The sequence below is a fragment of the Somniosus microcephalus genome, chromosome 10 (genome assembly GCF_052327205.1).
Source record: "Somniosus microcephalus isolate GS21.2 chromosome 10, FLI_Smic_1.0, whole genome shotgun sequence".
Lineage (NCBI taxonomy): Eukaryota > Metazoa > Chordata > Chondrichthyes > Squaliformes > Somniosidae > Somniosus > Somniosus microcephalus.
In genome coordinates this window covers 194,628,761-194,655,877 of record NC_140996.1, presented here as the reverse complement: position 1 = coordinate 194,655,877, position 27,117 = coordinate 194,628,761, and the positions used below count along the sequence as shown (strand labels likewise).

The following is a 27,117-nucleotide window of genomic DNA, read 5'->3' as shown; positions in this document are numbered from 1 at the left end:
TCACACCCTGTGTAATGATTCCTAACAGTTTTTCTACAACCAGTGTTATATTCACCAACCTATAATTCCCAGGTTCCAATTTCTTCTTTTTTTACTTGAACATTAAACAGGAAGCTCAGCAGTACATACAAAAAAGCCTGCTCATGTACCCTGTTGTCTTTGACAGGACCTGACTGTGTTAGGGCTATTCAGATTAGATCATGTTAACTGTGTCTAGCACTTGTTTGCGGTTGGTCAGTATTTATCCAGACACTTGCATCTGCCAATAATTAACTGTATTAGCATGGCTGGCTTTTTCCTTGTATACTTCATGCGCAGCCAAAAGAATAGAAGCCATCCTCCCAGCATGCAGTTTCAAAAACAATTTTAAATTGCAGGGGTCCCCTGTGGCCATCCCCCTCTCAAACAGATATAACAATTTGGATATTGTTGCGGGAGATGGCTTATCCGGGGAAGGCAGCAGCAGCCAACTTCCTGGTACCGTGGGTGGTTCTGCTGCACAGGACGGGAGGAAAAAGAACGGGAGAGCTATAGTGATACGGGATTTTATTGTAAGGGGAATAGATAGGCATTTCTGCTGCCGCAAACGGGACTCCAGGATGGTATGTTGCCTCCCTGGTACAAGGGTCAAGGATGTCTTGGAGCAGCTGCAGGGCATTCTGGAGGGGGAGGGTAAACAGCCAGTTGTCATGATGCATATAGGTACCAAGGATATAGGTAAAAATTGGGATGAGGTTCTAAAAGCTGAATATAGGGAGTTAGGAGGTAAATTAAAAAATAGGACCTCAATGGTAGTAATCTCAGGATTGCTACCAGTGCCAAGTGCTATTCAGAGTAGAAATAGAAGGATATTTCAGATGAATATGTGGCTAGAGGAATGGTGAAAGGGGGGAGGAATTCAAATTCCTGGGACATTGGAACCAGTTCTGGGAGAGGTGGGACCAGTACAAACTGGATGGTTTGCACCTGGGCAGGACCAGGACCGATGTCCTAGGGAGAGTGATTGCTAGTGCTGTTGGGGAGGGTTTAAACTAAAATGGCAGGGGGTTGGGAACCTGTGCAGGGAGACAGAGGAATGGGAAGCAAGGATAGAAGCAAAAGACAGGAGGAGAAAAGCAAAAGTGGCACTTAGAGAAATCAAGGGTATAAATCAAACATGGCCACAGTAAATAATAATTCTAAAAGGTCTAAGAGTGTTAAAAAACAAGCCTGATGGCATTGTGTCTTAATGCGAGGAGCATTCGTAATAAGGTGGATGAATTAGCTATGCAAATAGATGTAAATGGATATGATATAATTGGGATTACGGAGACATGGCTCCAGGGTGACAAAGGCTTGGGATTCAACATCCAGGGATATTCAATATTCAGGAAAGACAGGCAAAAAGGAAAAGGAGGTGGGGTAGCATTGCTAGTTAAAGAGGGGATTAACACAAAGTAAGGAAGGATATTAGCACTGATGATGTGGAATCTGTATGGGTAGTGCTGAGAAATACCAAGGGGCAGAAAACATTAGTGGGAGTTGTATACAGACCCCCAACCAGTAAGGCTGAGGTTGGTAATGGCATTAAATGGGAAATTAGAGACGTGTGCAAAAGGGCACAGCAGTTATCATGGGTGACCTTAATCTACATATAGAATGGGCTAACCAAATTAGTAACAATATTGTGGAGGAGGAATTCCTGAAGTGTATACAGGATGGTTTCCTGGACCAATATGTTGAGGAACTAACTAGAGATCAGGCCATCTTAGACTGGGTATTATGTAATGAAAAAGGATTATTTAGCAATCTTGTTGTGCGAGGCCCCTTGGGGCAGAGCGATCATAATATGATAGAATTCTTCATTACGATGGAGAGTGAAGTATTTGACTCAGAGACTAGGGTCCTGAAATTAAATAAAGGAAGCTACGATGGTATGAGGCGTGAGTTGGCTAGGATGGATTGGGGAATGTTACTTAAAGGGTTGATGGTGGATAGGCAATGGCAAACATTTAAAGATCACATTGATGAACGACAGAATTTGTTCATCCCTGTTTGGAATAAAAATAAAACAAAGAAGGTGACTCAACCGTGGCTAACAAGGGAAATTAGGGATAGCATAAGATCCAAGGAGAGGACATAGAAATTGGCCAGAAAAAGCAGCAAACCTGAGGATTGGGAGCAGTTTAGGATTCAGCAAAGGAGGACAAAGGGATTAATTAAGAGGGGGAAAATAGAGTATGAGAGTAAGCTTTCAGGGATCATAAAAACTGACTGTAAAGGCTTCTATAAATATGTGAAGCAAAAAAGATTGGTGAAGTCAAGCGTTGGTCCCTTGTAGTCAGAATCAGGGGAATTTATAATGGGGAACAAAGAAATGTCAGACCAATTAAATACATACTTTGGTTCTGTCCTCACAAAGGAGGACACAAATAACCTCCCAGAGATGTCAGGGAACATAGGGTCTAATGAGAGGGAGGAACTGAATGAAATCAATATTTGTAGCGAAATGCTGTTAGGGAAATTGACGGGATTGAAGGCCGATAAATCCCCAGGGCCTGATAATCTACATCCTAGGGTACTTAAGGAAGTGGCCCTAGAAATAATAGATGCATTGCTGGTCATCCTTCAAAATTCTATAGACTCTGGAACAGTTCCCATGGATTGGCGGGTAGCTAATGTAACCCCACTATTCAAAAAGGTGGTAGAGGGAAAATGGGGAATTATAGACCGGTAAGCCTGATGTCGGTAGTGGGGAAAATGCTAAAGTCCATTATAAAAGATGTAATAGCAGAGCACTTGGAAAACAGTGACAGGATCGGACAAAGACAACATGGATTTACAAAAGGTAAATCGTGCTTGACTAATCTACTGGAATTTTTTGAGGATGTAACTGGTAAAATAGATAAGGGAGAATCAGTGGATGTGGTGTATTTGGACTTTCAGAAGGCTTTCGATAAGATCCCGCATAAGAGATTAGCGTGTAAATTTAAAGCACATGGAATTGGGGGTAAGGTACTGACTTGGATGGAGAACTGGTTGGCAGACAGGAAGCAAAGGGTTGGAAAAAACAAGTCTTTTTCCGAGTGGCAGGCAGTGACTAGTGGGATACTGCACGGATCGGTGCTAGGACCCCAGCTATTCACAATATATATTAATGATCCAGATGAGGGAACTAGATGTAATATCTCCAAGTTTGCAGATGACACAAAGCTAGGTGGGCGTGTGTGCTGTGAGGAGGATGCCGAGAAACTCCAGGATGATTTGGACAGGTTGGGTGATTGGGCAGATGCATGGCAGATGCACTATAATGTGGATAAATGCGAGGTTATCCACCTTGTTGGCAAATACAGGAAGGCAGATTATTTTTTGAACGGCAATAGATTGCGAGAAGGGGAAGTGTAACGAGACCTGGGTGTCCTTGTGCACCAGTCACTGAAGGTAAGCATGCAGGTGCAGCAGATGTTTAAGAAGGCAAATGGTATTTTGGCCTTCATAGCGAGAGGATTCGAGTGCAGGAGCAAGAATGTCTTGCTGCAGTTGTACAGGGCCTTGGTGAGACCACACCTTGAGTATTGTGTGCAGTTTTGGTCGCCTTATCTGAGGAAGGATGTTCTTGCCATGGAGGGAGTGCAACGAAGATTCACCAGACTGATACCTGGGATGGCAGGAATGACATATGAGGAGAGATTGGGACGACTGGGCTTATATTCACTGGAGTTTAGAAGAATGAGAGGGGATCTCATTGAAACTTATAAAATTCTGACAGGACTAGACAGACTAGATGCAGGAAGGATGTTCCCGAAGACAGGGATGTCCAGAACCAGGGGTCACAGTCTAAAGAAAAAGGGTAAGCCATTTAGGATAGAGATGAGGAAGAATTTCTTCACCCAGAGAGTGGTGAACCGGTGGAATTCTCTACCACAAAAGGCAGTTGAGGCCAATTCATTAAATATATTCAAGAAGGATTTGATATATTTCTTAAGGCTAAAGGGATCAAGGGATAGGGGGAGAAAGCAGGGACAGGGTACTGAATTTGGATGATCAGCCATGATCTCATTAAATGGCGGAGCAGGCTCGAGGGGCCAAATGGCCTACTCCTGCTCCTATCTTCTATGGTTCTATGTTTGTAAGTTTGATATAACAACGGAAAATGCTGGAGATACTCAGCAGGTCAGGCAGCATCCGTGGAGAGAGAAACAGCGTTAACGTTTCAGGTCTGGGACCCTTCATCAGAATTAAGTTTGATATCTTGCTTAAAAGAATATATGTTAAGTTTAAACATGCAGTACAGAATGAAAGTCCATAAACTACAGATAAATCACTCATTTTTTGTCACAGGGTGTATCTGTAATCCTTAGCCTAGAGAGATTTGGATGACCATTGATAGAATTAATGTTGGATCTTTGGATTGAAGAGCGTGAATACCAAAGCTTTCCTTTCTACTCAAACCAGAGGAATCCCAGGAAAAAGAAACTTCTCATTCCTATTAAAAACATATGCGATTTTGCAGCCACTGCTGCAAATATTTTCCAAAGAATGTGAGAACATGTTTTTATTTTTCACATAAAATACAAAGAAATGAAGACATTTCTCATAAAATGTATTTATGTAACCACTAAAGAAACAAAGAAGGCTATTACTCTTTTCCTTAATGTTAAATTATATAATTATGTACAAGACCACGTATTGCTAATATACAAGAAACGTAGGGGTAATTCTCTGACTATACCAATTTACTACTGCAGTATGTGAAAAGTTGTACTACAGCTGAGCAGCATTAAAAGAAAGACAGACTTGCATTTTTATAGCACTTTTCATGACCACTGGACGTCTCAAAGTGCTTTACAGCCAATGAAATACTTTTGGAGTGTAGTCACTGTTGTAATGTAGGAAACATGGCAGCCAATATGCGCACAGCAAGCTCCCACAAACAGCAATATGATAATGACCAGATAATCTGTTTTGTTAACGTTTCAGGTCGATGACCCTTTGTCAAAATTTGCAAACTGCCATTAATGAGTGTCAGCTGTGGCTTAGTGTGTAGCAACCTCTGAGTCAGAAGGTTGTGGGTTCAAATCCCACTCCAGGTACTTGAGCACATAAATTCAGGCTGACACTCCAGTGCACCGCTGGAAATATTTTCCAAAGAATGTGAGAACAACGTTAACTCTGTTTCTCTCTCCACAGATGCGGCCTGACCTGCTGAGTATTTCCAGCATTTTCTGTTTTTATTTCAGATTTCCAGCATCCGCAGCATTTTGCTTTTGTAATCTGTTTTAGTGATGTTGATTGAGGGATAAATATTGGCCAGGACACCAGGGATAACTCCCCTGCTCTTCTTTGAAATACTGCCATGTGATCTTTTACATCCACCTGAGAGAGCAGACGGGGCCTCAGTTTAACATCTCATCTGAAAGGCGGCACCTCCGACAGTGCAGCACTCCCTCAGCACTGCACCGGAGTGTCAGCCTAGCTTTATGTGCTCAAGTCCCTGGAGTGGGACTTAAACCCACAACCTTCTGACTCAGAGGTGAGAGTGCTGCCACTGAGCCACGGCTGACGCTCATTAATGGCACTTTGCAAATTCTGACATTGGTTTAAAATATTAGTAAACATCACCTGAGCTGATTATTGAGGATAGATACAATTAGCTTTAGTCGCAATGTAAATTCTGAAGGATTATTTGATCTACTCTACTGGATTTGCTTCACATTTTATGTAAGTGCACTATTAGGAATGCAAATACTGGAAATGGCTGCAAGTTCATTTTCATGGAGGAAATCATTTTTTGTGTTACAGACACTGTGGCCCTGCTTTCCCACTAATGCAGCATCCCAGCAGATCTTGGGAAGGGGAGGCATTCTGCCCACCACAAGGATGCACTCTTAATGCCAGCTGATTTTCTGGGTTCAAGCCCCTATATATTTTAAGTCAGGTCTCTGGTGGGGTCTTCAGCAAACCTTGGAGGCCACAACAGTGTAAGTGTGGTTTGGCAGCACCAATACTGTTTCAAAAAAGACACCATAGTGTATGCAACTGATCACCTTGCAATCAATTGCTTAGTTCTTATGGCCCTATAGCTTTTAAATTCCCCCTTCCACCACAAAGAAGCTAACAAGCCCCAAGCTAACAATACATTTGTGGCATTATTGCCTTGTATGACCTTTCCACCTACATCAAGGAAAGTTTGCGGCCAGACTTGAAAACTCACAATTGTGAGGTTCCTGTTTGCACACTAGCTTTGGAGCTTTATTTGTTTTTTATTTTAATTTTTTAAAATTTGTTCTTGGGTTGTGGGTGTCACAGGAAAAGCTGCATTTATTGCCCATCCCTAGTTGCACTGAAAGATGATGGGCCTTTTCCTGTGATCCTACTGGTCAATGCATTCTCACAATGGTGTTAGGTGTTGAATTCCAGGATCTTCATCCAGTGACAATGACAGAAGGATTATATATGTCTCAAAGTCAGGATGGTTTGCGACTTGGAGATGAATTAGGCGCATGCAGGCTCTGGGCTCAACCATATCCTCCACCTTAGATAGGCTGGGAGTGTAAATGAATATAGATTTCATTCGGATCACAGATCCAGACTCTGCTCTCCTGAAAATGAATAGGAGCGCTGAGTCGCAGCCAGATACCATGTGCAATCATGCAATGGGAAAGGAACATGATGCCATCTCTCATGGTGACTATACATCTACATCTTTCTAATCCCTTGGTTCCTGCCTGTTTCAGATGCGAGCTCTGGCCACCAGAAACATTATCCAAAATATTAGGGCAGTTGCAAAATCAGCAATAAATGACCAGGGAGAACAGACTATTTTCCTCCCACAATCACTCCATTTCTGAGCAAAAATGGGGTGATAAGGAGAGCAAAGTTGCATCCTGTTTTTCTTTATATTTGTTACTGTCTCTATCTCTGTCTGGCTCTTTGTCTAGCAGTTTTGCTCTCTATCACTGACTGTTGGTCTATCTGTTTCTTTCTCTTCATTTGTCTGTCATTTCCTCTGTCAGTAAATAAAAACGTCCTAGAAAATAGTTTATCTGTCAAAATTTAGCTTAGAAAGTTCCAACATTCATGCTTTCGTTTTGAAGATTTTGAGAAAAACAAACTCTTAGTTACTGTTTATAAGTCAAAGCATAAGCAAAGGCACACTATAATGTAGATTTTCTGATACACGCTGAATGTTTGCTCCACAGTGTAAACATTCAGACTTCAGTATGCTTTTAATTGTAAGCACTGCTCCTTACTGACAATTCTATTGATAAATCCCTTGAGCTGCCGATGATAGTTCTGTCAAGCCCTTAAGCTCAAGCCTCAGACTCCCAGAGATGTTTAAACATCTAATGACAAACATTGCTATATATACTTTAAATACAGAAAATGCTATAGTATAGATATGTTTCATAACTTTTGGAAAAGTTGTATGTTTACAAATCATATTTTCAGTACTGTACTAAGGTTCTCAGTTTGTAGGAGTCCAAGGTGGTGACCAAGAAGATTTTCAAATAATATATTGAGCAATTTGGTTTGCTTTCTGTTATGTATTGTGTGTTCTATTGTGTGTTCTCCTCCCACCTGTGGTGGCGCTGTCACAGGAGATAAATGGTTGGGTGTTCTCTGTTAAGTTTTAGCTCTCTTTGTTCGGAACTTGCCAGAACTTCCTTTCCTTCCAATAAAGCACTTCATGTTTGAATCTCTGAGTTCTGACTCCTAAATTCTGTCTAGGTAGAAAGGTACCGACACAACAAGTGGTAACGAGGAGCGGATGAATCTGCGTACGTTACGGGTGCAGTGAGTAAACAGAAAATTTAATTTGAAACGTGAGATGGCTACTATATTAGGAAACATCGGTGATTTTGATGAAAATGTGGAGCAATGGAGCGCATATACGGAACGTTTTGACTATTTTGTATTGGCGAATGCGGTGGCAAATGAAAAGGTCGTGCCTACCTTTTTGAGTGTAATTGGGCCGAAGACTTTCAATTTACTTCGCAGCCTCATGCAGCCAGATAAGCCAGTTCAAGGAGGTGCTGAATGACACCATTAGAGACAGACTTGTGTGTAGTCTGCAAAATGCAGCCACACAGAAGCGCCTTCTTACTGAGGACAACCTTACTCTTGAAAAGGCCATTGAAGTTAGTGTCTCCATGGAGATGGCGGAAAAGGAGGCTCACCAGTTGAGTTCAACAGGGAGAGTTCACAAGGTGTCGTCTGAGCCTAAAGGTGCGCGGAACGGCACATGTTACTGTTGTGGGAAAACGGGCCATCACGCTAATGACTGCTGGTGTACGGAGCTGGAATGCCGAAATTGTGGCAAAAAGGGTCACATTGAAAGCGCCTGTAGAGGTAAAAAAAGAACAGACAGAGCTGGGAAGCATGGAAGCAAAATGTCTGTATTTGGACAAGAGAGGAAAAAGAGTGTTCATTCAGTGCAGTATGATGGAACAAGCAAAACAGAGGGGAGCGACACCTCTGAGGAGGAAGAGGTGCACATACTGACGGTTGCAGGTGGTTCAAATGGCTACTGGGTGTCACCACTGGTGGAGGGACAATCAGTGCGGATGGAGGTGGACACAGGCGCGGCTATGTCCCTTGTTTCAGACACTGTCTACAACAAAATGCTAAAGCATCTTACCCTTCAGCCAACAAACATTGTGCTAAAGACGTATACCGGCGAACCTGTGGCCATGAGAGGCGTCATTGAGGTGACAGTTAAATTGAACGGACAGACTGCAAAACTGCCACTATATGTGGTAAAGGGAAATTACCCATCGCTACTGGGACGTGCGTGGCTAGAGAAAATCACGCTGGACTGGCCTGCAGTCTGCATGATGTCAAAAGGGGAGTCAGGTCTGACTGCAGTGTTAAACAAACACGCAGAACTCTTCAATGGGGACCTTGGGAGCATGAAAAAGATCAGCGTGAGACTGGACATTAAACCTGACAGCAAGCCGAAGTTTCACAAAGCCCGACCTGTACCCTATGCAATTAGGCCAAAAGTTGAGGCTAACTTGGAGGCCTTAGTCGAGAATGGAGTCCTGGAGCCTGTGAGCGTGAGCAAATGGGCCACACCCATTGTTCCTGTCCTGAAAAAGGATGGATCTGTTCAAATCTGCGGGGATTTTAAAGTGTCTATTAACCCGGTGCTGTCTGTGGAACAGTACCCTCTTCCCCTCATTGATGATCTTTTTACGGGCCTGGCCGGAGGGCAAAAGTTCAGCAAAATAGACTTATGCCAGGCTTATCTACAAATGCACGTCAATGACAAATCAAAGGAGCTGCTGACAATTGTGACACACAAGGGGCTATACAGGTACTGCCGCCTTCCGTTTGGAATTGCGTCGGCCCCTGCTCTATTCCAAAGGGCAATGGATCAGATTTTGAGTGGACTGCCAGGAGTCCAGTGCTACCTGGACGACATCCTTGTCACTGGGACAAATGAGGAGGATCATCTTCTGAACTTGGATGCGACACTACAACGACTGAAAGGGTACGGACTCAGAGTTCGTAAAGACAGATGTGAATTCTTTCAGTCTTCAGTTGAGTACCTGGGGCATGTGATTGACGCTACTGGCCTGCATAAGGCGCCGCCAAAGGTCAAGGCGATCGTGGAGGCCCCAGCACCCCAGAATGTGAGCCAGTTACATTCATTTCTGGGGCTACTTAACTACTATGGGAAGTTTATTCCAGACTTAGCAACATTGCTGAAGCCGTTACATCAGTTGCTATGTCAAGGCAAAACATGGAAATGGACTGAACTGTGCAACGAAGCTTTCGCCCAAGCAAAGAAAGCATTGCTGAATTCGGAGGTCCTGACACACTTCGACCCAAAGCTACCCATGCAGCTAGCATGTGATGCATCACCATGTGGTGTGGGAGCAGTCATACCCCACATCATGCCTTCGGGTGAAGAGAAACCTATCGCCTTCGCATCACGCACCTTGAACAAGGCCGAGAGTAACTATGCGCAGATCGAGCGCGAGGCCTTGAAATTTTCGAATTCCAAAAACGATTCCCATCAGTACCTGTTTGGGAGAAGGTTCACACTCCTGACGGACCACCGTCCATTGACTTCAATCTTCGGGCCCCACACCGGAATTCCGTCTCTCGCTGCAAGCAGGATGCAAAGGTGGGCTTTACTGTTGTCAGGACACACATACGACATCAAATATCGCAAATCAGACTTGCACGGCAACGCAGACGGTCTCTCGAGGCTACACTTGCCTGTTACTCCCCCAAAGCCTCGTCAGATAGACATCTTCTACTTTAGACAAGTGGAGGGAGCACCTGTCACTGCAGTTCAGGTGCGAAGGTACACCCGCAACGATCGAGTCCTGTCTGAGGTAATGGACGATGACATTCGAGGGAGAGCGATAGGAGATTCTCCTAGTTTGAAACCTTACATTTCAAAAAGAAATGAGCTCTCCGTCCAGGCAGGTTGTCTTCTTTGGGGACGCCGTGTCATCATTCCGCCACATCTGAGGGAACCTATACTGCAACAACTTCATACAGGCCACAGTGGGATGGTTCGGATGAAGGAAATGGCAAGAAGCTACTTCTGGTGGCCAGGTCTCGATGGGAATATTGAGGAGAAAGCCAAAACATGTTCCCCGTGTCAAAGGGTCTGGAATGTTCCACAGCTGGCAACCCTACACCCCTGGGATTGGCCTGCAGAAGTGTGGCAGCGAGTACATGTGGACTTCGCCGGTCCTTTTTGCCAGAACTTCCTTTCCTTCCAATAAAGCACTTCATGTTTGAATCTCTGAGTTCTGAGTCCTAAATTGTGTCTAGGTAGAAAGGTACCGACACAACACTTTCTTCTTTTATTAATGGCTGTATTTTGAACTTTATGATTGGTGGTTTCCATTCCTGATTGCTACTTACTAATTGGCATGTTTTCTACCTCTTCAGTTGTGATTTGTTATGACTTATGAATATCAAATTTGAGCCAATGAGTTGTAAGACCGACACAAACATTTGCATATATTCAATAATAAAAACAGAAAATGCTGGAAATACTCAGCAGGTCAGGCAGCATCTGTGGAGAGAGAAACAGAGTTAACGTTTCAGGTCGATGGCCTTTCGTCAGAACTGGAAAAAGCTGGCGATGGAACAGGTTTTAAGCAAGTGTAGGGGCAGGGAAAGGGGGGAGGGGAGGAAAGAACAAAAGGGAAGGTCTGTGATAGGGTGGAAGGCAGGAGAGATTAAAAGACAAAAGGGATGATTGTATAAAGCAAAAGGAGATGGTAATGGGACAAGTAAAGAAACAAAAGATGGGTCTAGAGGAGGTGTAAATGGGAATAGCAGAATCATTAACAGCTGCCATCTGAAAAAAATGGGGGCAGAGGTTATGGTCTGAAATTGTTGAATCCAATGTTGAGACTGTAAAGTGCCTAATAGAAAGATGAGGTGCTGTTCCTCGAGCTTGCATTGAGCTTCGTTGGGACAGTGTAAGAAGCCGAGAACAGAGATGGTCCGGTGAATTAAAGTGACAGGCGACTGGAAGCTCAGGTCATGCTTACGGACGGAACGGAGGTGTTCTGCAAAGCAGTCGCCCAATCTGCTTTTGGTCTCCCCAATGTAGAGGAGACTACATCCTGAGCAGTGAATACAGTACACTAGATTGAAAGAAGTACAATAAATCACTGTTTCACCTGGAAGGAGTGTTTGGGGCACTGGACAATGTGAAGGGAGGAGGTCCATGGAATATGCTGCCCCAAAAAGCTGTCGAAGCTACATCATTACATAAATTTAAAACAGAAATAGAGAGTTTCCTAGAAGAAAAGGGAATTAAGGGTTACGGGGAGCGGGCAGGAATTTAGACATGAGTCTAGGTTCGGATCGGTCGTGGCCCTGTGGGTAGCGGAGCGGGCCCAGGGGCCGTGTAGCCTGATCCTGCTCCTGTTTCGTGTGTCTAATTCTGTTAGATTCAGGAGATAGTCCTGTCATAGTGGATTGGCGGTTAGGATCAGATCAGCCATGATCTTATTGAATGGCGGAGCAGGCTCGAGGGGCCAATTGGCCTACTCCTGCTCCTATTTCTTATGTTCTTATGTCTACCAGGGCAGCTCTGTTTGTGGATCTTGTGAAGTAGAAGCGGGCTGTGCGGGTTTGGGGAACTATGAGGTTGACGGCCGTGGAGGGAAGATCTCCAGAGGAGATGAGGTCAGTGACAGTCTTGGAAACGATGGCTTGATGTTTGTTAGTGGGGTCAGAGTTGAGAGGGAGGTAGGAGGAGGTGTCAGAAAGTTGGGGTTCAGCCTCCACAAGGTAGAGGTCGGTTCGCCAAACAACAACAGTGCCACCCTTGTCAGCAGGTTTTATGACAATGTTGGGGTTGGATCTGAGAGAGCGGAGTACTGCAAGTTCAGAGGGAGGTAGGCTGGAGTGAGTGAGGGGAGCAGAGAAATTGAGACAGCCGATGTCACGCCAGCAGTTTGCAATGAAAAGATCTAGAGAGGGTAAGAGGCCAGAGGGAGGGGTCCAGGTAGAACGAGAATTCTGAAAACGGGAGAAACGGTCAGCTGTGCGGGAGGAAAACTCCTGCCAAAGTGGGCACGGAGATGAAGGCAACGGGAAAAGAGCTCGGCATCGCGCTGAACTCGAAATTCATTGCAGTGGGGGCTTAAGGGGATGAAGCTCAGGTCTTTGCTGAGGACTGATCGTTCAGGGTCAGAGAGGGGAAGGTCAGATATTCAGGTGTGACACCTGAAGCGTGATGTTTGGAATATGACATAAAAATTTGTGCTAGACATACCATTTTAATATTTTATCATAGAGATCAGCATACAGAAAATGCCTGCTCACTTACTGTGGTAGTGGATTTGAATAATTCAGGTTAGCTTGTGATTGGACGTCCTAGCTCACTGTAGCAGCTGAGGTGCTGTTTCTCTGAATTTGCAACATTAGCTCCTTGGCAGGAAGAAAGCAGCAAGTGCACCTGCAGCTACATACTTGGAATGCTATGAAATGGTTACAGTATTTTTTTCCACATGTCTGCACTAAGAGAAGGTTTTAATTTAAACTAAGAAACAGACATCAGTTTCTCTTAAAATATGGAATTCATTAGGAAACAGGAATGCATTTTTGGTAAACTAGACTTACAACTACAGTGTGGAATGAAATTGTTGCCTGGAAGCAAGTTTTAGTATAGATTTCAGCCAGTAGAGGGAGACAGATTCAAACTGTCTGGAGATGGAGCCGCATCTTCCTATCAGACAGTGAAGATGAAGGGTCCCATAGTTACAACCACGTTTAGGCTGTGACAAGGAAAACAATTAAATTCCAGTAACACAATTATTGGAAATAATATCTAAGCTTACACTTTATTAGCATCTTTAATGTAATACAACTTCCAAAATGCTTCGCAGAGGCGATACTTTGGAAAATGTAAAATAAATAATTGTAATATTAGCATAGCAAACAAAAAAAAATGCAGAAATATCCCATCCATTTGCACTGCAATACATGTTACTTTTACATTCACAATACTTCTAACCCCAGGAATGTTGGATGTTGAGTGCGAAAAATAGACCCATTCCAAAGCATATTATTTGGATATTAATTTGATGACTTTTAGAAGCACTGTTAGACTTATATTCAATTTCTTTGGTTAAAAAGGGGAACAGATACATTCAGATATAGACCCCATCATAAAGTATCGGGTTCCTGACATTAATCAACATTCGTTAATGAAGTAAAATAGAAGTGAAAACAGCTCGAATGTGGGTTCGGGTACACGAACAAGACGTTCGTCTGCTGGAGAAAATGCACTGGATTCACATCCAATAAATGCTTGTCAGATCAACCAATGGTTAGATTCAGACGGGTTAGCGTTAAGACACGCAAGAGAAACATACATTGGTACCTGTTTCAGCCTCTCAGAAGGTAGCACCTTTATGTAATTACAGTTTTGCCGCACTGAATCGGCTCAGTGCACAATTGACAAATCAATTTATACTTGGATTAGGATTTAGAAATAAAAGGAGGGGCGTGCATTTTGTGCCTGAGTTGTTTAACTAGAATTGTTTTTATTTTTAATAGGAGTGGGACACTTTCGGTAACTTTCATGATTCATCGACCCGATTGTGGTTAGCCGGCGGGTTTTTGCAGTCTGCATTTTGTTCCTTTGGAATGTGATCGACAGTTGAGTTTGCTGTTGTCAGGGTGGGGGTAGTGGGGTGTTTGTCTGTCTGGGCTGGTCCTCCTCCGGGCTCAACTGTTGTATAAAAGCTGCCAGCTGCCTGTTTCTCTTGCCCAGTCTAATTTCAGTGCTGCGAAGGTGAACACAGCAGCCAAAAGATGAAGCTCTTATTTTTAAGCACCTTCAGCCTCTTTGTTTTAACATCCTTTGACCAAGCCGAGTCATCTTACTATGACAAAATAGTGTCCCACAGTCGAATCAGAGCAAAGGATAAGGGGTAAGAAAATATATTTAATTTTCATCTGAAATTAACAATTTCACAAAATCATGAAAATGTATATTCAGAATATATGTTCAATCAAAATCTACTTGTAGCCAACAGAACTTTACAAACTTTAAAAGGAACTTTCCGAGACAGTTTGCATGTTGAAACTATTGAGGCTGTTTTAGTAAGTGACTTAACAAGCCTCCTGCACACCATCCCATTCATTCTTTAATGGTGACATTATTAAACTGTTCAAATCGCTCTCTTCACTGATCTCTTTTTTTTATTTTCTGTTTGTAGACCTAATGTGTGCGCCCTTCAGCAAGTGGCCGGGACTAAAAAGAAATACTTCAGCACATGTAGAAACTGGTATCGAAAGTCCATCTGCGGCAAAAAAGCGTAAGTTTAACGTAGCCTTTCATTCAAACAATTCCGCACCAGTGCGGTGAAACATCATCGACTCACTGCGGCGTCTTACTGTAATCCGCTACTTCAAACTCTGCAAACTGTTTGAGTCACAGAATCGGCTGTTACGGTTCCAAATTGGGGGAGGCCAATGGGATTGATATCCGTTGAATTTGTTCGATCAGTATCGATTACATTAAACTTCGATTATTAGAAAGTGCATTTTCTTGATTCCAGAACAGGTTGATTTCACCTTCTAAATCGAGGGGGCGCCAGGATTCTGTAATATTGACCAAGGTGAACCAGCAGAGTTTTGAAATTTGGAAATCTAGTTGAAGCGCATTTAAGGACTGTTACAGATTGGGAACCAGATGCGACTTGAATTAAAATTCGTTGAACTGTTCTTGACCCCGATATTCGAATAACTTTGATATTTTGTAAATTTAAATATCTCGTTGTCCTATAACAATCTGCTCCCTTCAAGTGTGGCTACAAAGTCGTAACTGGTCTGTGACAGGAACCTCTTTACGCAGGTAAACGAGATTCCCACGGCGATTCCCGCAAAGTTACAGCGGGGCAGCTCGGCGGAAATCTCCGGACATAGTGCCTGCCGTTAAAGTTTAACAACGTTTGTTGATGATGGCACCTTTTAATGCAGAAAAACACAAAGAGGTGCCATCATCAACAAATGGAGGCTTGAGCCAAAGAAGGAGATATTAGATGGGGTGACCAAGGGCTTGGCCAAAGAGGTGGGCTTCCAAGAAGGTCTTAAAGGAGGAGAGAGAAGTGGAGGAGGGAATTCCAGAACACACAGTCCAGGTGGCTGAAGGCACAGCTGCCAACGGTGGGATTAAGAGGAGGCGATGCACAAGAGGCCAAAATCAGAGGAGCGGAGAGTTTGGGGCAGGGCTGGTGGAGTTGGCTGAGGTTACAGAGATAGGGAGGGGGCGAAGCCATGTAATGATTTAAGAACAAGGATGAAAAGTTTAAATCTGAAATGTTGGAGGAACCGAGAGTTTTGCCAACCTTCTCGGATTGCCCGGGAGTCTCCCGGAATGGGCCATTGATCTCCTGGGAGCTGCTGTTGGCAACCCCGGAGAAAAGTACTTCCGTGCTCCGGTTGATGCCTGGGCACTGATTGTGTGCCCACTGATTGTGTTGGTCAATATCAATGCCTATCACAAGTAAGGTTTACCAAACTCATCAGACATCATAGCATCGAGACATTTGTTTCAATGTTGTGTAACACCACGCAACCTGTGATGTGGTTTGGAAGAAGTCCAACGCACGGTACATATCAAAGGCTTATTTTATCATTTTCCGTCAGCCGTGGAGATAAGCTATCCGATTCAATGTAAATGAAACGATAATAGCCAGAAGTGCATAGTAATTTTCAATAGCAGATTTCCAGTCCCTAAAAAAGGTACAGATCACAAAATAAAGATTATGCAAAGGAAGATGAAACTGTAATAAACTGGCAAATTATAAGAGTCTACACATAGAATTTTAAACTTTTTGTTATGAACCTTGTGAAAGGTAAGAGTTGTTAGTGCTAAGGAGAGGAACACGTTCTCTCTTCGGCACCCAGTGCCAGCATCAAGCACTCTCAGGTGAGGTGTAATAGTTATATAAACTTCTAATGACCAGCACCCAAATGAGGAAAGAAATATAATGGACATTTGAAGGTAGACTATTCATTTCTGCTGTACATTGTTAAATTAATTAATATGTCGTGCGACCGGATGTCATGTGATCGAACCTCCAGGAATAGATCCAACCAGAGTTGCTATGCCTCGGAATTGGTAGCCAGTGTAGGTCAGCACGTAATGAACAAGCAAGACCTTGTGTGGGATAAGATATGGGCAACGGAGTTTTGGATGAGCTGAAGTTTACTGAGGGTGCAGGATGGGAAGTTGGCTAGAAGAGTGTTGAAGTAGTTGAGTCTGGATGTGACAAAGGCATGGAGGAGCTTTAAGTGGCAGGTGGGCTGAGGTAGTGGGAGAAGCATCCAATGTTATGGAGGTGGAAGTAGCCGGTCTATGTGACAGGTATAAATATAAAAAATGAATCATTAAAGCTGAAAAATTATTGTTGCCAATATTAGTGGATGAATGCGTAACATGTTTACATGACCTTTCTCTGCTCTTTTTACACTATTAATACATTTATAATAAACAGGTTAACTAATATTGCCAACAATACTTTCTAGGTTTAATCATTCAGTGCCAGTAGTGAAATTGTCTTCCTGCATCAGGTCCTTGTCTGTATCATTAAGGATGCATTAACACTTCCAGTTTAGTACCTTTGTGAAGTGATTTGGGCTTCACATCAACACTAAACTGGGAATGTAAATCTGCTTCAGGGTCAAACCTGACTCTAGGGAGAAGTGGGATGACACTCCTGAATGCAGACAGTCTCAATTTCTTTGGTTGAACAGTGCATGGAGTATAAATCCAGTGCGGTGTCAAACCTGGTTTACAAAGGTAATGTGCAAACCCAGCTAACCTCAGTTTAAATGTTAATGGAGTGGAAATCTGCCTGTCCCACTTTCTAAGCATTTAAATTTTAAAGTAATGGGAGCGCTCTACCCGTGCCCGTGTCCGGGTATGTACACAGCTCTCTCCTGGGAAGCTGGATCCAGTTCCAGCCAGGCAGAGGCAGCAGTCTGAATGCTGTTCTGCCTAGCTGGAACCCAAACATTGTGAATGGGCTCTACAATGCGATTATTAAACCAAATTTGTGTTGAAGTAAATCTGTGTTAGCATATTGACATAAAAGTGGAAATATAACTCCAGTCAAGCTGATCGTCTTGATCCCCAGATATGAGCCCCACCTCCAGGAGGTAGTCTCTCGTTGCCTGCAATTTTGCAATATATCTGCTTATGGGAGGCTCCCCACCCCCAGCATATACTCGGAGAATTGACCCCAATAAACTCAGGCTAGTGCAAAGCTAAATTTTAAAAGTGCCCTGAAAAGTTTTGGAAACTTATTGTTGAATAATTATGAATGTTAGGTAAAAGCAAACGCTGTTCTCTCATAACAATAATTTGCCAGGATGTAAATCTCAATGCAAGTGCCGAAACACACACAACATTGCATTGACAGCAACAAGAACAGTTCACTGAGCACATGTCACTCCACTATTTAAGAGAGGGAAACAAGGGAATTATAGACCAGTTAGCCTAACATCTGCTGTCGGGATATTACTAGAGTCTATAATTAAGGATAGAGTTACTGAACACCTTGAACATGTTCAGCTGATCAGAGAGAGCCAGCATGGATTTGTAAAGGGTAGGTCATGCCTGACTAACCTGATTGAATTTTTTGAAGAGCTGACTATAGTGGACAGGGGAATGTCTATAGATGTAATTTATATGGACTTCCAGAAGGCATTTGATAAAGTCCCTGATAAGAGACTGGATCTGTGTTGGGGCCTCAATTATTCACCGTATTTGTTAATGACTTAGATGATGGGATAGAAAGCCACATATCCAAATTTACCGATGACACAAATATAGGCAGCATTATAAGCAGTGTAGATTGAAGCATAAAATTACAGAGATATTAATAGATTAAGCAAATGGGCAAAACTGTGGCAAATGGATTTCAATGTAGGCAAATGTGAAATCATCCACTTTGGACCTAAAAAGGATAGAACAGGGTACTTTCTAAATGGTGAAAAGCTAAAAACAGTGGAGGTCCAAAAAGACTTGGGGGTCCAGGTACAGGAAACTTTCTGGTATCCGGCACGGACGGGACCGACGTGTTGCCGGTTCATCAACAATTCCGGATAACCGAATGCTATAGTAAAAGATACGGAGCTCAGAGCTCCGTATAAAGCAACAAACCCACAGCTTCAAAACAATCGGCACAAGTTGCAAGCGTCTCTGTAGCTTAGCAACAGCTTCAGCTACACCCTTGCACAGCAACAAATGGAGTAATAAAAGTAAAAAAAGTTACCTGAACCGACTCCTGAATTTTGCCGGTGGATAGAGCATTCCGGTTATTTAGGGGCCGGTTAATCGAAAGTTTCCTGTATATAGATCATTAAAATGTCATGAACAGGTACAGAAAATAATCAAAAGGCTAATGGAATGCTGGCCTTTATATCTGGAGGACTAGAGTACAAGGGGGTAGAAGTTATGCTGCAGTTGTACAAAACCCTGGTTAGACCACACCTAGAGTACTGTGAGCAGTTCTGGGCACCACACCTTAGGAAGGATATAATGTCCTTGGAGGGAATGCAGCATAGGTTTACCAGAATGATACCCGGACTTCAGGGGTTAAATTACGAGGAGAGATTACACAAACTAGGGCTGTAACCTTGAACTTTAGACGGTTGTGTGGTGATTTGATCGAAGTTTTCAAGATATTATGGGGAACTGATAGGGTCGATAGAGAGAAACTATTTCCGATGGTTGGGTAGTCTAGGACTGGGGGCATAGTCTAAAAATTAGAGCCAGGCCTTTCAGGAGTGAAGTTAGGAAACACTTCTACACACAAAGGGTGGTAGAAGTTTGGATCTCTCTTCCGCAAACGGCAAGTAATGCTAGGTCAATTGTTAATTTTGAATCTGAGATTGATAGATTTTTGTTAACCAAAGGTAATAAGGGATATGGGGCAAAGGCAGGTATATGGAGTTAGGTCACAGTTCAGCCATGATCTCATTGAATGGCAGAACAGGCTCGAAGGGCTATATGGCCTTCTCCTGTTCCTACATTCCACAGATTGGTACAAATCAACAGTATATCACCATCTGATTATTTGGCACTGTACTGTATACATTTATAACAACAACAACTTGTATTTATATAGCGCCTTTAAAGTAGTAAAACGTCCCAAGGCGCTGCACAGGAGTATTTTAAGACAACAAAAAAAATTGACACCGATCCACATAAGGATAAATTAGGCAGGTGACCAAAAGCTTGGTCAAAGAGGTAGGTTTTAAGGAGCGTCTTAAAGGAGGAAAGAGAGGTAGTGAGGCGGAGAGGTTTAGGCAGGGAATTCCAGAGCTTAGGGCCTAGGCAACAGAAGGCACGGCCACCAAAGATTGAGCGATTATAATCAGGGGCAGAATTAGAGGAGCGCAGATATCTTGGGGGGGGGGGAGGTTGTGGGGCTGAAGGAGATTACAGAGATAGAAAGGAGCGAGGCCATGGAGGGATTTGAAAACAAGGATGAGAATTTTGAAATCGAGACACTGCTTAACCGGGAGCCAATGTAGGTCAGCGAGCACAGGGGTGATCAGTGAACGGGACTTGGTGCCAGTTAGGACATGGGCAGCCGAATTTTGAATGACCTCAAGTTTACGTAGGGTGGAATGTGGGAGGCCAGCCAGGAGTGCATTGGAATAGTCAAGTCTAGAGGTAACAAAGCCATGGATGAGGGTTTCAGCAGCGGATGAGCTGAGGCAAGGGTGGAGATGGGCGATATTATGGAGGTGGAAATAGGTGGTCTTTGTTATGCTGCAGATATGTGGACGGAAGCTCACTTCAGGTTCAAATATGACACCAAGGTTGCGAATAGTGTGGTTCAGCCTCAGACAGATGTTAGGGAGAGGGATGGAGTCAATGGCTAGGGAACGGAGTTTGTGGCAGGGTCTGAAAACAATGGCTTCGATTTTCCCATTAATCTGCAGATTGTCAGGTTTTAAAACACTGAGGCACCAATGTTCCCTCTAATTTTATTTCTGGTGCGTGGTCCCTTTAAATTTGCTGCTGCGCGGTATCTTTTCTAGCGACAGCAGCTAATAAGCGGCCTGCGCGGGACCTCCCGATTGGTGTGCAGCAGCGCATCTTAGGGGGAACATTGTGAGGCACATAGCTCAAGACTTCAAAGATCAATGGTTTTGGTTCCTAAACTTTATATGGAGCTGTTACACTATAAATTTGTTTTATTAGACAAATCTGAAGTGTCAGAAGAATTGTTTGTACCTTATTCATTTTTTTTCTAATATTGCCAACTAATGTTATGGCGCCTGCCGAATTAAGGAGTCCCTCCACTATTTCCATATGTGTGCATTTGTATTATGTCAACTTCACATTTAACTCAAGGAGGAATTAGATGGAGGAAAAAAGCAAAGAAGACTAGCATGGTTTTGGAATGCATGTGTATTAACGCGAAGAGTGTTACAAATAAGGTTGAAGAGCTACAGGCACAAGTTGCCACATGGGGTTTGATATAGTGGCTATAACGGAGACCTTACTTAAACATGGGCAGGAATAGGAACTAAACATTTCTGGCTACAATGCATTCAGGGGACATAGGGATAAAAAAAGATGGGGTGGGGGCATTATTGATCAAGGATAATATTATAGTTCTAAAGAGGGATGATATACTAGAGGGTTTAAAGACTGAGGGGTCGATTTTCCTGGAGCCGTCAGGCAGGGTTTCAGGCGTGTGGGGGGGGGGAAATCCCGATTTCGGGGGTCCCGACACCATCCCACCCAAAACCCGCCTCCACGTAAGTTTCAGGAGAGGCGGGTACCCGCCCCACACTGGGACCCGCTGGCCCGAGGCGGGAAGGGATTAGTGCCAATTAACTGCCTGTTAACAGGTAGTTAACAGGCAGTTTTTAGCCTAATCCCTATTTTGAGGGGTGTCGTGTGGGATTCCCGACGGCTCCAAACCACGCCAGGTTAGAGCAGGCGGGCCGTCGGGTTGAAGGACTTGGAGGGGTCGCGATGTCGGTGTTCAGGTGAGTGATGGGTGCATGAGTGCAAAGGTAAATGTGTTTGGTGTGTCTAAAGTGTGTAAAGAAGTTTAAATTACCTGTACTTACCTTAACAGCCTTTCTTCCTCTAGGTTTCTGGAGTCCATCACTCAGCTGGCACTGAAAGCAAAATGGCTGCGAGCTGTCAAAGTTAAGAAATCACACACCACCAGGTTATAGTCCAACAGCTTTATTTGAAATCACAAGCTTTCGGAGCGCTGCTCCTTCGTCAGGTGAAGTGGAGAGATGCATAAAAACACAGCTTATATAGTCAGAGAATAATGTCAGATCTGACATTATTCTCTGACTATATAAGCTGTGTTTTTATGCATCTCTCCACTTCACCTGATGAAGGAGCAGCGCGCCGAAAGCTTGTGATTTCAAATAAAGCTGTTGGACTATAACCTGGTGGTGTGTGATTTCTTACATTTGTCCACCCCAGTCCAACACCGACATCTCCACACCATAGCTGTCAAAGTGACAGCCTTCAGCTTTCATTGCCAGTGAGACTTCTAACTGAGTCTGTGTAGAAGGACTCAGGTTAGAAGTCAGACTGTCAGTGTTTGACAGCTTCAAACAGCTGTGAAACACTGATATTTCATCTGCCAAGACCTCTTGACAGATAAAATTTCAGTCTGTGACGTCACCTGTTGCCGGGTGGTTCTTAATTGGCCCGCTGGGCAGGCTTAACAAGGTCAATCAAGGGAAAATCGCGTGGATTGGCCGAACGTCGATGTAGGTGGGACTAAAACCCGAAAGTTGTAGTCCCGCCTCCTTCCCGACAGCTTTATGAAAATCTACCCCTGAATCTATTTGGTTAGAATTAAGGAAGAGCAAAAGAGCTATTACATTGCTGGGTGTTTACTGTTGACCCCAAATAGTGAGAAGGAGATAGAGGAGCAAATCTGTTAGCAAATTTCAGAGAAACATAAAAATAATAGAGCAGTAACAGTAGGGGACTTCAATTACCCTAATATAGATTGGGGGGGGGGAGGGACAGAGTAAAGGGCAAGGAGGGTGAAGAATTGCTAAAATGTGTACAGGAGAACTTCTTTAATCAGTATGTTTCTAGCACAACAAGGAAGGAGCAGTACGATAGCAAAATACTGCAGATGCTGGAAATCCGAAATAACAACAGAAAATGCTGGAAAAACTCAGCAGGCCAGGCAACATCCGTGGAGAGAAATTATAGTCGACGTTTCGGGTGAACCCTTTTTCAAAACTGGAAAGGAAATGAAATAGATCGAAGGCAGGGCTACGATAGAACAAAAGATATTAAGAGGTATTCAAAACCAGACGAGATGGTAATAGGACAGTGGAGACAAAAGATGGCTCAGATTAGGTGTGAAGTGAAGGAAGGAGCAGTGCTGGATCTTGTTCTGGGGAATCACAGCATCATAGACTGATACAACACAGAAGGTGGTCATTCAGCCCATCATGTCTGTGCCGGCTCTTTGGTAGAGATTTTCAACTAGTCCCACTCCCCCGTTCTTTCCCCATAGCCCTACGATTTTTTTCCCTTCAAATATTTATCCAATTCCCTTTTGAAAGTTACTATTGAATCTGCTTCCACCACCCTTTCAGGCAGTGCACTCCAGATTCAATGAAGTATGGCAAGTGGCGTGTGTTTCATTGGTAGAACATCTGGGTAACAGTGATCATAATATAAATAGTAGTTATGGAAAGGGACAAAGAAAAGTTAACAGTGAAAATACCCAACTGAAAGAGAGCCAATTTCAGTGATTGGAGAAGGGTTTTAGCACAGGTGGAGTCACTCAGCCCGATTGCTTGCCTCTCTTACATACATAGAAGATAGGAGCAGGAGCAGGCCATTCGGCCCTTGAGCCTGCTCCGCCATTCAACGCGATCATGGCTGATCATCCAAATTCAGTACCCGGTCCCTGCTTTCTACCCATACCCCTTGAACCCTTTAGCATTAAGAAATAGATCCAACTCCTTCTTGAATATACTTAATGAATTGGCCTCTACTGCCTTCTGTGGTAGAGAATTCCACAGGTTCACCACTCTCTGGGTGAAGAAATTCCTCCTCATTTCTGTCCTAAATGGCCTACCCCTTATCCTTAGACTGTGACCCCTGGTTCTGGACTCCCTGACCATCGGGAACATCCTTCCTGCATCTAGTCTGTCCATTCCTGTCAGAATTTTATAAGTTTCAATGAGATCCCCTCTCATTCTTCTAAAGTCCAGCGAGTACAAGCCCAATCGACCCAATCTCTCCTCAAACGTCATTCCTGCCATCCCAGGTATCAGCCTGGTGAATCTTCGCTGAACTCCTTCCATGGCAAGAACATCCTTCCTCAGATAAGGCGACCAAAACTGCACACAATACTCAAGATGTGGTCTCACCAAGGCCCTGTACAACGGCAGCAAGACATCCTTGTTCCTGTACTCAAACCCTCTCGCTACGAAGGCCAACATACCATTTGCCTTCTTAACCGCCTGCTGCACAAGGACACCCAGGTCTCGTTGCACTTCCCCTTCTCCCAATCTATTGCCATTCAGATAATAATCTGCCTTCCTGTTTTTGCTACCAAAGTGGATAACCTCACATTTATCCACGTTATATTGTATCTGCCATGCATCTGCCCAATCACCCAACCTGTCCAAATCATCCTGGAGTTTCTCGGCATCCTCCTCACAGCACACACGCCCACCCAGCTTTGTGTCATCTGCAAATTTGGAGATATTACATCTAGTTCCCTTGTCTAGATCATTAATATATATTGTGAATAGTTGGGGTCCAAGGACTGATCCCTGCGGTACCCCACTAGTCACTGCCTGCCACTCAGAAAAAGACCCGTTTATCCCAACTCTTTGCTTTCTGTCTGCCAACCAGTTCTCTGTCCAAGTCCGTACCTTGCCCCCAATCCCATGTGCCTTAACTTTACACACTAATCTCTTATGCGGGCCCTTATCGAAAGCCTTCTAAAAGTCCAAATACACCACATCCACTGGTTCTCCTTTATCTATTTTACCAGTTACATCCTCAAAAAATTCCAGTAGATTAGTCAAGCATGATGTACCCTTTGTAAATCCATGTTGACTTTGTCCAACCTTGTCACTGTTTTCCAAGTGCTCTGCTATTACATCTTTTATGATGGACTCTAGCATTTTCCCCACTACCGATGTCAGGCTTACCGGTCTGTAATTCCCTGTTTTCTCTCTACCACCTTTTTTGAATAGTGGGGTAACATTAGCTACCCTCCAATCCATGGGTACTGTTCCAGATTCCATCGAATGTTGGAAGATGATCAGCAATGCATCTACTATTTCTAGGGCCATTTCCTTAAGTACCCTAGGATGTAGATTATCAGGCCCTGGGGATTTATCGGCCTTCAATCCATCAATTTCCCTAACACCATTTCCCTACAAATACTGATTTCTTTCAGTTCCCCCCTCTCATTAGACCCTATGTTCCCCGACATCTCTGGGAGGTTATTTGTGTCCTCCTTTGTGAAGACAGAACCAAAATATGTATTTAATTGGTCTGCCATTTCTTTGTTCCCCATTATAAATTCCCCTGATTCTGACTGCAAGGGACCTATGCTTGACTTTAGCAATATTTTTCTCTTCACATATCTATAAAAGCTTTTACAGTCAGTTTTTATGTTCCCTGCAAGCTTACTCTCATATTCTATTTTCCCCTTCTTAATTAATCCCTTTGTCCTCCTGTGTTGAATCCTAAACTGCTCCCAATCCTCAGGTTTACTGCTTTATCTGGCCAATTTCCTCTCCTTGGATCTTATGCTATCCCTAATTTCCCTTGTTAGCCATGGTTGAGTCACCTTTTTTGTTTTATTTTTATGCCAAACTGGGATGAACAAATTCTGTAGTTCATCCATGCGGTCTTTGAATGTTTGCCATTGCCTATCCACCATCAACCCTTTGAGTGACATTCCCCAATCAATCCCACCCAACTCGCGCCTCAGACCATTGTAGTTTCCTTTGTTTAAATTCAGGACCCTAGTCTCTGAGTCAACAACTCCATTTTCCATCTTAATGAAGAATTCTATCATATTATGATCGCTCCGACCCAAGGGGCCTCGTACAACAAGATTGTTAATTATACCTTTCTCGTTACATAATACCCAGTCTAAGATGGCCTGATCTCTGGTTGGTTCCTCGACATATTGGTCCAGGAAACCATCCTGTAAACACTCCAGGAATTCCTCCTCCACAATATTGTTACTAATTTGGTTAGCCCAATTTATATGTAGATTAAAGTCACCCATGATGACTGCTGTGCTGTTATTGCACGCTTCTCTAATTTCCCTTTTAATGCCATCCCCAACCTTCGCATTACTGTTTGGTGGTCTATATACCACTCCCACTAACGTTTTCTGCCCCTTGGTATTTCTCAGTTCTACCCATACAGATTCCACATCATCAGAGCTAATATCCTTCCTTACAATCATGTTAATCCCTTCTTTAACCAGCAATGCTACCCCACCTCCCTTTCCCTTTTGCCTATCTTTCCTGAATATTGAGTACCCCTGGATGTTGAGTTCCCAGCCTTGGCCACCCTGGAGCCATGTTTCCATAATCCCAATCAAATCATATTCGTTTACCTCTATTTGTGCAGCTAATTCACCCACCTTATTACGAATGCTCCTCGCATTAAGACACAAAGACCCCGATTTTCTGGCCGCTGTCGGGCGGCTTTTCATGCGGCCAGGGGCCGACAATCGGCGAAAAAGTGGGTCGGGACCCCCCCCCCGCCTGATTCCCCGCCCCTTCCGACTTTCTGACCGCCGTTTCCACGCGCCCCGCTTCATCAACCCCCCAGCTCCAAATTTTAATTTAATTTGCTAAGTTTTCTTTAAATTGTTATAATTTACAGTTTATTGTTTGGGCCCCTTTGAAATAGGGACACTTGTTAACTCATAGCTGACAATTGTCATCCTAATTGGCAATTAACAAAAAGTGTGGACTGGAAGCAAAAGTTGGCCATGAAACAGTAAATGGGCAATGGCAGGCCTTCAAGGCAGAGATAATTCAGGTACAAACCAAGCATATTCCCATATGGAGGAATGATGTGGTATTCAAAGCTTGAGCTGCCTGGATGACAAAGGAAATAGAGGTTAAAATAAAACCGAAAAAGGAGATTTATGACAAATGTCAAGTATAGAATACAGCGAAAACCAGACAGAATATAGAGTGGAGGGGGAATTGAATAAGGATACAAGAAGGGCAAAGAGACAGTATGAGAAAAGATTAGTGGGTAACAAAAAGGGAACCCAAAAATATTTTATAAACATATAATAAGTAAAAGGATAGTTAAAGGAATGGTGGGGCTGATTAGGGACAAAAAAGGAAATCTTCTTGTGGAGGCAGACTCAGGGCATTACTGAGGTACTGAATGAATACTTTGCATCTGTTTTCACAAAAGAAGAGGATAAAGTTAATGTTGCAGTAGAGGAGGAGGGAGTAGAACTGTTGGATGGGATAAAAATAGATAGAAAGGAGGTGCTAAATAGGTTGGCATCACTCAAAGTTAACAAGTCACCCGGTCCGGATGGAATGCTTCCTAGGTTGTTGAGGGAAGCTAGCAGAAGCTCTGATCACAATATTTCAATCCTAATTGGA

General features: G+C 43.5%; 1 protein-coding gene across 3 annotated transcripts in view; it reads left to right on the top strand.

The window, feature by feature from the left end:
• Positions 1-14,146: 14,146 nt before the first annotated feature.
• The window catches only part of LOC147111966 (periostin-like), a 94,091-nt gene continuing 81,120 nt past the window's right edge, over positions 14,147-27,117 (top strand). For 2 of the 3 annotated variants that reach the window (XM_085999397.1, XM_085999396.1), the window contains exons 1-2: positions 14,151-14,405; positions 14,694-14,792. In XM_085999397.1, coding sequence (XP_085855523.1) covers positions 14,287-14,405; positions 14,694-14,792 — 218 coding nt within the window. In that variant the 5' untranslated portion in view covers positions 14,151-14,286. Of the gene's footprint in view, positions 14,406-14,693; positions 14,793-27,117 lie in introns of all 3 variants that reach the window. The other variant, XM_085999398.1, reaches the window with a different exon arrangement.